We start from the raw sequence: 12,420 nt of genomic DNA, 5'->3' as shown, positions 1-12,420 counted from the left end.
AACATTTTGTAACTTTTCCAGGGGCGATTTCTCAATGTCATGTTAAGGATATTGCTTGCCATCTATCAGAGAAAGTTAACTTGAACTTAATTCGTTCTGAAAAACAAATTTCGTCTTCTCATTGGGATTTTAAGATCGAAAAATTCAGAGGAAAACTCTGTCATAAAAAATTTAATAATTTAACTTCATAAATTTAACCAGAGAATAACCTCTAGTTAAACACTTTTAATTTAATAAATCTTAAGATTATGTTGGTACAAAACTTTTGTCAACCCAAAAAAAAAGATTTTGGAACTTTTCAAATTTTAGCAAAAAAGTAACCTCTAGGTAAGAGTCAAATTAAACATGATATTGGAAAAGTAATTTTAATTTTGTCTAAAACATAAATTTTACTCAATAACTACCTTTAACACAACATTGAGAAATTGGACCTTAATCAAACCAAACATTACCTTTGCATGTTTGTAAATAAATAGTAATATTAATATTTATTTTTCTAACCATTTTTAAGCTTTAGATGAATAAGCTATGTATCAACATGTATTTATTTTAATATACAGAATTGGTGTACTACAACTTTATTATTTAAACCACCTACTGCAACATTCATATAGTATGCGTACATCACAACAGTTGATAATAACTTCCAATCCTCTTAAGAGGGCCAGCCCTCTCCGCTTTTCCCATGTTTTGCCACAAATTACAAAAGCAGTTTCAACACAAAATATGGTTATGATTGCTCTGCACACACAAATATAAAATAATTGCCAGAAAATATAAATATTCAACAGCTGGCAGGGGAAATGACAAAATATCATTCTGTTCTTTGCCCATAAAATTTGCATACTGAAGTTGCCGAATGGAGACAAATAAAGAGGCTGACAGCAACCTCAACAAATTCATTTTCGGATTGAAATGTCTGTCAATGGTTAGTGATTTGTATGTTGTGTTTTGTGATTTTTGATTGGAGCCGCCGTCCCAAAGGCAAAGCCAAGACAGTTGGCCAACAAGGCGGCCAATCGGGTTGTAAATGCAAGCTGCTAACTGCAAACATGCAACTAGCAGGTGACAGTGAGCACAGCACGGCAGTGACTACACCCCAAATCCGGTTAATTGAAAAACAGAACGGCCCGCAGAGACGGAGACAGATTCAGATACGGATAGAGCTTCAGATACAGAGATACATTCTCGCATCCTTGCCGCATTAGCTGCAGCTGGGCGGGTGTCAAGGTGAGGCCAGGTGAAGCCAGCCAGGCAGAAAACAGGCAGCAAAAACAGGGCGAAAGGGAAAATAAACTTGGCAGCTCACGAATTTGGTACCCATCTACACCGAAAGTAAGAAATGTATAAAAGAAATGGTTATTTAAGAAGCTTTTTCAAGTCAAAAATTTAATTATTTATAACAGGATTATTTAAACTATGTTAATATTAAAAAAAATTTTAAATAGGGCTTCAAAAAAGAGTGCTTTTAATATTAAATATATTTTTATCTGACTTTAAAATAACTATTTTATTATATTTATATTTTTTTGGTAAATAGGGAATGTTATAAAATTTTAAATAAATTTTGAAATACCATTCCAGCTAGCAAGGGGTTTTTTAAACCAATAACTAAACATTTTTTCTTTACTCTTATAATTACTAACTATTTTAAAAGATACACAAGTAAATACATCTTATAATCATAAGGAAGGAAATTGAGTAAGGGTAGTTCAGAAACGTGCATCCTGTAAATACTCCCTGCCTTCAGAATTTTGTTGAAATATTTTGCACCCGCCTGAATCCTTGAAGAATTGTAAGTTAAGGAAAGGAATCGCACCTCAAATGGACATGGGAGACTATTTTTTCCTGCCTTCGGCTGCTGGCATCTGGCCAAATCACGTAATCACAGCTTGTTTATGGCGCATGTGCCAACTATTCCCGACTTTCACCTTCCCCAAGTAACCCCCCAAAATCCGTACCCTTCAAAAAAAGGAAAAACCAGAGACCTACATCCTCCGCCGTGCAGTTGCAGCCATAGCCATGAAAATTAATTTCAATTAGCGGAAATTGTTTTTACACCTGTTTGCCTTCCAGCACACGGCAGCAGCAGTCCTCCAAATCGTTTGGCCAATTTGCGGCCTGTCACCGCATTGATGGGCTAATGCCGCACTCCGAATCCCCTCACTTTCTCCCATTTACCCCCCGGCCAACTCATAAATCAGAATTGCAAATTGCAACAGCGGGGGCAGCTTAACAAGGGTGCAAAAAAAAAAACGATGGCATACCACGGGGCGACACTTGAGTGCAGCAAATGCCACGCCCATTCCCTTGGGAACTCGTAACTCGCTAAGCAAATTCTTTTTTGCACTGGTTTCATGGGTGCGGATATGGAAGTGGGCGGGGAACAGCGGGTGGGAGTGCCCTCGGAATGTGGCACAAAATTGCACTCCAGTTTGTCTGAGCTGAGCAATTTAAAACGATTTAATTGCCGCCTTGTCCTGCAGAGTGGGCGCTGCTCCTTATGAACCATAGCTCTGTTTCAATATAAATTAATTTAAAATAAGTTTTAGCTGAATTTAATTTGATTTTAAAACATATCCAAGTTGATAGTTATTTATTTGGATATATTTTTTTATTAACTTTAATTGCATATGATTTTAACTAATTAGCTTAATGACTAGTTAGTCAAAGTACTTATTATCTGGAAATACAATTTTTATTTTTTTTTTAAATTGTACTTATACTACAGAATTAAAATGCAGTAATTTTACAATAAAATTTTTAATCCATTTTTGACTATATTTTAAGTCCGTAACAAGATAAGTATATGTTTGATAATTGGTTATTTTAGGCAGAATGTTATTAGTACATTTTCTTCATCATTTGGAAATAATAAAACTTATTTTTAAAACCTATTTGCGACATTTTTCATGCAGTTTTCCGCTGAGAGGCTTTTATATATAAACGTATTTCAAATTGTGAGTGAATATAATGTTTTTTGAAATTTTACTTAGTACTTAGTGAGAGTACCCCGCAGTCTACTTCCTATACCATACGAATGGACTATCTACATTTTGGTCCTGCACATTTAGCGGACGTCATCACCGGCTGTTTGTGCTGCATTCTCAATTAAATTCCAATTGGCGCTGCAATAAAAACTGTCATTTTGGCAGGGGGATTGTGGAAAAATGTCAGTGTGGATTTCGAGAGTTTAGTTGTGGGCCTCTTAATTGGTGCAGTGGCATCGGAATAAATTTGTTTAGCCAATGCAGTCGAATTTAATTTAACAACCGGGGGCGAGTCAAAAATTATTTAACCACAAATATTTGAACAGCAATCGATTCGGGCTGGACAATTACAGCTCACAGTCAATTTAATTGTGTTTACTAAGGGAAGGCAGGAAAATATTGATAAATAAAATTAATAAAATGCATTCGACAGAAGCTTTTAAAATATGTACTTTGAGCTTACATGTATCTATAGAATACCCTCGAGTATTTCGCCACATTTTCCTGCCATATTTTCTAAACTTTTAATTTATTTTCCTGCTAAGCCGCAACTAAACAAAAGCCAAAACTGTTATAATTTTTTCAGATGAGCGCGCCACTGTGCCACAATTTTGGTTTACACCTGTCGAAGCTGCCACTCCCACGAGGAACTTTTTCTACCATAACAACAACTAGCCCAACTTTTTGCCCCACAACCGGAGGAAAAACCAAAAAAAGAACAACAACCACATCGGTGATATGGAACTGTGCATAGCAACAAAGTCAAAACAGCAACAAGAAACCGCTCAGAGTTCGATGCAGCAAGTGCAGCGAATGCAGCAGAGCAAATGCAGCAGCAACAGCAACTACTATCAAAAGAAATGCCACCAAAATCAAACGAACACTCAAGTACAGAGCACTCAGCCAAGCAATTGCCACAGAGACCGAGATCGAGACCACCTGACAAAGCAGCAACAGAACCAACGAACAAATAGTGCAACAGCAACATCAGCAAGTTGCAACATCCGCAGCAGCAGCAGCAGCAGCAGCAGCAGCAGCAGCAGCAGCAGCAGCAGCCACAGCAGCAGCATCAGCACTTGCAACATCAAGAGTAAAAACATTAGGAGACCCAGTAGAGGCGCACAGCTAAACACACTCTACGCGCTGCTGGTGCTTTTGATAGTCGGCCTTGCCACGGCTACGGCCAGCCCCCACCCAGGTGCCACCCCCTTTGCCCGCGAGAGCAGGCGCGATGCTCTTTTGGCCTACTACAAGCGCAGCCTTTCCACCAACACCTCCCCGGGGCAGGAGCCCCACTACCCGTACCAGCACCAGTTCCACCTGCACCGCGATGCCAGCGGCCTTGACTTCGAGGAGCTAACGCCCACCGCCAGCAGCGTGTCCGTCCTCAGTGTGGCGGAGCGTCTTCGGTTGCGTAAGCGCAGTGCCACGCCCACCACGCCAGCGACTGCAACGGCAGCGGCGGCAGCAGCAACCTCGCCGGCGGCACCTGCAACAGCAACAGCAACATCGACGACGGCGACGGCCAGCGGCAAAAAAACGGAGGAGAAGTGCGAGCCGAAGGTCCTGGAAACGCTGCCAGATGAGCCGGTAAGTTGGCCATGTGGCATGGGTTTTATTATCTCACGGATAACTATTGAAAGAAGTAGCTAAGGATTTTATGTGTCCTTTTAAAATGATCCTATTCATAGCTAGTAGTTGTATCTAAAGATTTTATGTGTTCATTTTAAAATATCTTATGAACAGCTTTGCCGAAAGTATCTGAAGATTTTATGTGCTTAAAATACTTTCGCCAATAGCTACCCATAAATAAAGTGTTAAAATTACATTTATAATTTATAAGGAAAATCATAATAGTTTTAAATATATATTTTTTAAATTATGCTTTAAAAGAAAAACATTTTTTACATTTATATTGTCTTTATTATTTATCATTTTTCTAAGGGAATTACAATTTATAACTACTTTCATAATTTGTTATTATTGAAATGGAGGTATCATTTATTCATCTTATTTTTTGTACAATTTATTATTTTTAATGGGAATATTATTATTTATAAAACTTAACTAATTGAAAAATGATTTAAAGGTAGTGACTTAAATCCTTTTAAAAATTAAACCATTAAGGTGGTCCAAAAATACTTTTGTATTTCGACGAGAGACATCATTATTTATTTAAAACTAATGAAACCCATAAGTTATGTGTTAGCCAAGATAAGCGACATTTCATTAGCTGTATTATGAAGACTTTCTCTACCCTCTTGGGTAAAATTAAGAATTTGCCGAGACTAAACAGAACTTCTTCAATTGCGTCCGCTTTTTCTTCGAAAAGTGTACACATTTTGTTTAACTTTGGAACTGCTGCTACGGAATGCCACCTAATAACTTGCCGCACAGCCGGGGATGGGTGAAAGTTTCAGCTTTTTGCACTTAGTCACGAGAAGTACTTAGATCAAAAGCAATTCCAAGCAGCAACAGCAGTAGTTGCAATAAGCAAGCGTACAATTTAGTGTCTCAACTTTGGAAGCAATCAAAGAAATTGCAAGGAATGCAAGGATTGCAAGGACTGCGAGGACTGCCAGGCGGGGGACTGACATTCACATTCACCTTCCGGCTGCCTTCATAACTTTTGACGGACATTCTGTGAGAACGAGTGCAGCCTGCACGTTGCATCGATCCAAGGTAGAGACAATTAACGACAATTTACGAAATTGCCAACGCGGCGATTCGCTGCTGGCGAATAATCAATAAAATTGCTGAGATAGCAGCCCATATAATGTGCTCTGGGCGTTCCACAATTTTCGGTATCCTCTGCTCGGCTCCTCTTTCCTGCTCCTGCTGACACAAATCTCTGCGCAAATCTGTGAGCTCCTTTCCCGTTTTTTCCACCGCCTCCCACCTTGTTGATTGTCGTAAAAATATTACGCATACGACATGGCTGACGCAAGTGGATGTGGGCGGAAAGTTGTTCCCTTCTTTTTTGTTGTTGGGGGGCGGTGTGTTACACAGAAACCGCGGGATTTCGGAAAGAGTTGCGGCCTGTCTTGACAGCAGTTCATATGTGTGGCCCCCTCTGCCTAGTTCCCTTGCCTTGCAAGCCGCCTCTTGCACAAGTTAATTAAGAGATGCTAATGAAGTGAGCAGAACATACACCGTCGCATCCTGAGGCACTGAGAAAAAGCTAAGGTCCTTCGCAGAATTTGTATTTAAAAAATATTTTTACTGTTTTGAAAGTATAAAAAATATTTCAGTAATTTGTATATGTTTTGCTTTAATTTTTGGTGACTAACTTTTATAGAACAGCGTTTTTCTTTCCCCAAATTTTTCTAATTTTACTTATAATAAAAATAAAATATAAATTTAAAATTATGCAGATTTTTTCTGTGCAAGACTGGATCTCTCGTTCACAACCGAAAATATTTAGATAACACAATATTATTTCTCAGCGTGTTCGCTTCAGAATATTTTAATTGAATTTGCATGACAATTGCAGCCAAGGACTCTAAGCCAGTCCTGCCCGGGGCGGGATTTTCTGCCGCTTTTCTCCGCCAGCCCGTCAGTTTCCTTGGGATGCTATTTTTAGTGCGCTAAGCGAATCGAGTATAAATATTCAATGAGTCGGCGGTGTAAACAGAGTCCGATACATGACGTGCACGAATCGATTACCAAGGTCTAAGTATCCTCTGACGCAATCGGGACCCTTGTGTAATTAGAAGGCAAACAATGCGATGGGGGCAGGCAGCGAAAATACAAAATGCTGTGTAGCATCCTCGGTGCGATTTGAATCTCGAGTGTGGCCAGATAAAATAATAATAAATAAACAGCAGCAGCAACAACACCGGCTGACAGCTGCCAACTTGGGCTTTATCCTGGCCGTTGTCCGACCTCCCCGCGCGCCCAGTGCTCCTGTCTCGCTGCTGGGCCCTGCGGCCAAATGCGAGCGCCTTGTCGAATGCCTGTCAAGGATTATTGTTGCTCCTGTTGCCGCTCCTGCTGCTCATGTTGCTGCTGTTGCTGCTGCCATGTTGCTGCTGTCGCCGGCGGTGGCTCTTGTCTCGCTTCCAGCTGGAGTGTGTCTCCCCGTCCTTTTCACTAGACCCCGTCTCTTTCACTTGGCTTTTTTATCTCCATGTGCGTGTTGCCCTGCTAACAAAGTCGAAGCTGCAAAGTTATTAATAATTGTTTTATATATTTTATTTCGCTGGCCATGCTGGACACGCATGTTGCTGCTTTCAAGGAAAGTGTTGCCTACTTTTGGGGCAAAAGGATACATTTAAAGTGTTCTTTAAATTTGACTCCCATCCGGACTTAAGGATTTTTTTTACAAATTTTTGCAATAAATACTGGTTGAAAAACTCAAATAAAAAGTATATATGTATGCAAAAATAAATGAAAGGAAAGTGTTGCATACTTTAAGGTCAAAAGGCTTAATTTACAGTTTTTTTTTAATTTTGTTTTATGTTTATAGGTTGGATTTTTAAATTATTTGGAATATTTATTGTTTTAACAAGAAAGAAACAAAAAAGGACAAATAAAATTTAGGACATTTTTTAAAAGATTTAATAAATACAAAAACATTCCCTACTTTAAGGGCAAAAGCAGACTGTAAATATTTAAGGTCCTCACTAACAGGTTTTAAAAATACAGAAAAAAGGGTTATATTAGCGCATTTTTATTACAATTTAATTCAGCTTACATAAATCTCTCTTTTACTCTAGGGAAGCAGAAACTAATTTATACATTTTATATTATTTTTAATTGTGTACACGTATTTGTATCTTTTTTCTGAATACTGAAACGATTTAAACACGCTTATAAAATTTTCATTATGATGCCAGGGGCTTAAACTCAGAAGCATACCGGGAAAAAAGGTTGTCAATTTAATAGCATGCATATAATTATAATAATTAAAAGAGAAGAAAAACAAGCAATTGGTAAGCTTTAAAATCTCCGCAATTAATAGTAGTTCGGTTGCATTAATTGCCACTTTTTCTGTGGTCGCCACAACCTTGTCAACGAATTTAGTTAACAGTAGAGCTCGGCTTTTATTATTTATGCAGACATACATTTAAAACCATTGCCACTCGGCAGAATCATTTATGTTAATCCGATAAATAAAGCAGAGGCACACACGTTCCAACAGAAGGAAAACTGCCAACTTCCGTGGCAAGCTGCTTGTGTCATTCGCCTTGTCGTCCTGAATAATGTAATGAATGCAGGAGTACAGTGAAGCCTGCCGGTAATCGACCGGGCGTGAGAGTGCGCTTGTGTGCCCCTCGGATTTGCAAAGTGTCAACAGCAGTTGAGCCAAAAGACAGAAGGGAAAACCCCCAAGGAAAAGGAAAACACTGTCTGACATATTTTATTCATTAAGCGTCGAGCATAGAAAATAAAAGGAAAAACATGCAAATGACAATGAGGAAGCATACAGTTGCGCCATGTAAATATTTTTATGGTCATAAGTAGGAATTTTGTACATGCCGATGCCGGAAAATGCAGATGGAAATGCGGGAAAAGCGGGCGGGGAGCGGGAAACGGACATTAAAAAGCCAGTAAAACGCGTTTTACTGATTTCATTTGGCAGCCAGGATTCAGGATTCCGCATGTGTGTATCTGTGTGCTTGGGCCAGACTCTTGGCATAGTTGCCAGCACACCCAGACACACCATGTTTGCATAAGTATGCATGTTTTATTGCACACACACTCGGTGTGTGTTTTGTGGCTGCTGCCGCTATTTACAAGTGTTTTCCACATACATTTATACGCTAGGCAGGCCGTGATATTGAAGGGTATGTGAGTTAGAACAGTCGTTTTGACACAAAATGTTTTGCAAGAAATATAGGTATTTTTGTAGCCTCTTTAATGATACTCAAAAAAATTATTCAAAAAATTATTGAAAATTAAAAGCAAAAAATTTCATTAAATGCTGCTAAATAAATGCTTGCCATGCACTAGCAATTAAAATTATAATAATAAAATTAAGCAAAATACATATTGTTAAAAACAAAAAAAAGAAATATCAAAAAACCTTTAATACTTTAAAGTTATAAAGAGTTAAAAAAAATGTCAACCATTTTATTATGTTAAAAGCAAATCCGAGTTAGAACCCGTTAATTTGCCGTTTTGACCAACAAAATGCTTCACTTTTCCAGACCATACCAAAGGTTTATGATTATGGGCTCAGGGCATAAATACGAGCATTTAGAGCACTCCATCATAGCTTTATCTGGGAGTAGGCCGGCATCCCTTTCATGCCCCTTCTCCCGGTGCCTTACACTGATTGCTTTTACCTCGATATGTTCATTTGGGCGGTAGATTTGCATACAAGTAAGCTAAAAAATACAAAACCAAAAACATATACACACCGGAGTACATTCACAAACATTGGTGTATTGCCGTTGCTTGTTGGCAATGTATTTGGGGCTTCGGTGGCGTATACGCAATGTGGTCGCTCATCACCCTGAGAGAGAGCCCTGCTAATGGGAAATATTTGTTTTAAAAGCCAAAAGGTGCCGGCCCACTACATGACTCACCCGCAGACAACAGCTTGTTCCTGTGGTTACTTTTGTTTGCCCAAGCCATAATGATGTCATCAAAGCTACCCCTCTGGAAGCCCATCCATTCAGTTTTTGTGCGTAGATCTCGAGAGCTTCTTGTAACGTGTAAATTATGTACAAACATTCGGTCGGCTAAGAGCTGTGCAAACTGGGATTAAAAACATTTCCGAACAGTTCTGCAGCCCGGGGAGGGCATTAAATCCTATTATTTCCCAGGCGAAACAAAACTTTTCGTACTCCTTGGCCAGAGAAGGAGTCGGTGTGAAACGTCTCCTGTGCGCCAGGTGAATAATTAATGGTCCCGAGTCAGGGGAAGTGTCCATCTCGATGGCCGCCTGGTCACTTAAATCACGGGCAGCCAATGCGTATACGCAATTTTTCGGAAGTTCGAACTTGCATTATGAAAACCTACTTTTTCGGCAGGTTTTACTGTTATTCAAGCATTTCTGCTGCGAATATTTTAAGGGCAAAAATTTTATAATGTTTGAGTAATAATTTATTGGCGATGTCTTGATATACCCATTTTTTATAATAATTGTAATAATAATATTTATCATAATTTATGTCTCCAAGCTATAACCTCCATTTAAATGATATATTTATGATTTCCCATAATTAATTGTGATCTGGTTTTATGAACTTTGCAGTTTTACGACTACACAGACATCGCCGAGGATGCGGCACGCCAGTTTATTGAATTTTTATCGAGCAAATTCCCAAATGCCAACACTCCGATTACCATCGATGAGGCGACACGTGCGGAGGTGAGTCGCCGGGCGAATGGAATCGCCAGCTACGCCCTCAACGAGGACGACAATCTCCTGGCCTTCGCCATCGCCGCGCCCAGCATTCACACGGTGGTCGTTAAATTCAGGGATAACGTTACGGTATGCGCTCGCTAATCAGGGATAATGGGTCCAAGTTAATCGGGTTCGCCTCTTGCAGATACCACCGGATCAGGTGCACAACAAGGCGTACCTGGGTTCCTACTGGCGGGAGTTGGGGTGAGTTGTTGACATTAAAAATCCATTAGTTGGTATAGAGTGTTTGGGGAAAGGCCCTTAAAAGTATGCTCCTATATTCTGAAAAATCCTTTTTGAAAAAATGTATCTAATGGTTTTATTATAACTCTAAAAGGCTTCCCCAAATGAATGTACAATAAAGATTATTACGCTTTTAAAGCCTGTTAATCCCCTAATTTACTTGTATACTTTGCCACAAAGGCTCTTAATTGATTATATTACTAATTACACCAAGATATATTCTCATTGCCCCCTGCAAGCACTGCAGGGAGATTATTTAAATTGTCTAAAATGTATCGCTTACTTTAATTCAATAAGCTTAACAGCTTGCCTAAAAGATATCCATCGCTTAATTTAAATAGACCACTTATGCACCCAGTGCTTATATGCATAAGCCGTATTTTCTTGGAAACTTGCCCATAAATGTGCCATTTGTTTGTTCCCCCCTTACAGTGCGGCCTGGAACAGCACGGACGGCACCCAGGAGTGGGGAGCTCCCTTCCGCGACTGCAACCTGTTGACGCGTCGCTGGCTCTGGCCATTTCGCATATCCTTCAGCGAGCACAGGATCAAGTGAGTCGCGAATCGATAAATGAAACCATATTCTGGAACTGGTAATTTATGGTAAATATTTTCAGAGTTGTGGCGGCTGCTTTCATTGCCGCCGACGAGGATGTGTGCAACGATGGCTTGGAGGAAGTTTTCGGTCGTCGTCATGGGTAAAATATTATAGAAACTTTATCTTAGAAGTACCAATATTTTATAACAATCGAATCCTCTTAGGTGCGATCGGAATACGACCTTCTGCCTGCTCACCGAGAACAAGCCCGCCGCCACCAGGGACGTGTACACCTGCCTGTGCCGGGAGTCCTACTACCTGCCCAACTCCACGCTCCAGGGATTCCGCGGCGACCGGGTGGAGCTGTCCGAGGGCTACGACAACTACTCGTGCATTCCGTGTCCCGGCGGATGCTCCAACTGCGATAACAACGGCGTCTGCCTCACCTTCCAGGAGGAGGAGGTGCTCAACGTGGACGCCTGCCTGCGCCTCCTGGTGGCCATCGTCCTGGGCGCCTGCATCCTCTGCTGCGTCGTCCTCGGCGTGATTGTCTTCCGGCAGAGAAAGTGCAAGGTACATAATTAATTATTAAAGATGTTACTCAATTTATATGTCTTTGTTAAACAAAAATAATTAAATATTTCAAGGCCATTGCCTCGGGCATGTGGACTGTGCTGGAGACGATACTGCTGGGCATTGTCTTACTTTATGCATCTGTGAGTGGTCCATCAGAAAGTATCTCCCTCTTCCCTTACTGACACATTCCCTTTCAGGTTGCCGTCCATTTCTTTCCCGCCTCCACCGAGCGCTGCCTCCTGGAGCCGTGGCTCCGGGAGCTGGGCTTCATCACCTGCTACGGCGCCATCATCCTGAAGCTGTACCGCCACCTGGTGGACTTCCGCACCCGCAAGGCGCATCGCTGGGTGCTGAGGGACGTGGACCTGCTCAAGTACCTGGGCACCATGGTCTTCGCCGTCATCTGCTACATGGCCGCCTTCACGGCCTCGTCGCTGGACCTCCTGGAAAGCGCCCAGCTGGAGAGCCTCCGGGAGGCGGACACGAACACCTGCCATCCGCTCAAGTGGGAGCTGGTCACGCAGACCAGCGAGATGCTCATCCTGTGCTTCGGACTGCACCTGTCCATCGCCAGCCGGAATGCCAACACACAGTTCCGGGTAAGATGGAGTACTGATCCGTTTAAAATTGGGAATAATTATTTAAAGATTAAACATATTTTTGAAAATATTTTAAGAACCAAATATTAATTTTTTACTATTTTAATTTACAATGTT

The 12,420-nt window shown here is 40.7% G+C and overlaps 1 protein-coding gene across 8 annotated transcripts in view; it reads left to right on the top strand.

Moving 5' to 3' along the window:
- The window catches only part of LOC108027862 (probable G-protein coupled receptor 158), a 28,859-nt gene that overhangs the window by 11,968 nt on the left and 4,471 nt on the right, over positions 1–12,420 (top strand). For 7 of the 8 annotated variants that reach the window (XM_017099468.3, XM_050884803.1, XM_017099467.3 and 4 more), the window contains 8 exons: positions 3,577–4,580; positions 10,195–10,434; positions 10,493–10,551; positions 11,023–11,142; positions 11,208–11,288; positions 11,353–11,701; positions 11,776–11,844; positions 11,902–12,303. In XM_017099468.3, the coding sequence (XP_016954957.3) occupies positions 3,729–4,580; positions 10,195–10,434; positions 10,493–10,551; positions 11,023–11,142; positions 11,208–11,288; positions 11,353–11,701; positions 11,776–11,844; positions 11,902–12,303 (2,172 nt within the window). In that variant the 5' untranslated portion in view covers positions 3,577–3,728. Of the gene's footprint in view, positions 1–936; positions 1,231–3,576; positions 4,581–10,194; positions 10,435–10,492; positions 10,552–11,022; positions 11,143–11,207; positions 11,289–11,352; positions 11,702–11,775; positions 11,845–11,901; positions 12,304–12,420 lie in introns of those variants that run through there. The other variant, XM_017099469.3, reaches the window with a different exon arrangement.

This window comes from Drosophila biarmipes, chromosome 2L (assembly GCF_025231255.1).
Source record: "Drosophila biarmipes strain raj3 chromosome 2L, RU_DBia_V1.1, whole genome shotgun sequence".
In the NCBI taxonomy this organism is placed as follows: domain Eukaryota; kingdom Metazoa; phylum Arthropoda; class Insecta; order Diptera; family Drosophilidae; genus Drosophila; species Drosophila biarmipes.
The sequence above is the reverse complement of the archived record's forward strand: the minus strand, read 5'-3'. Positions and strand labels throughout refer to the sequence as shown.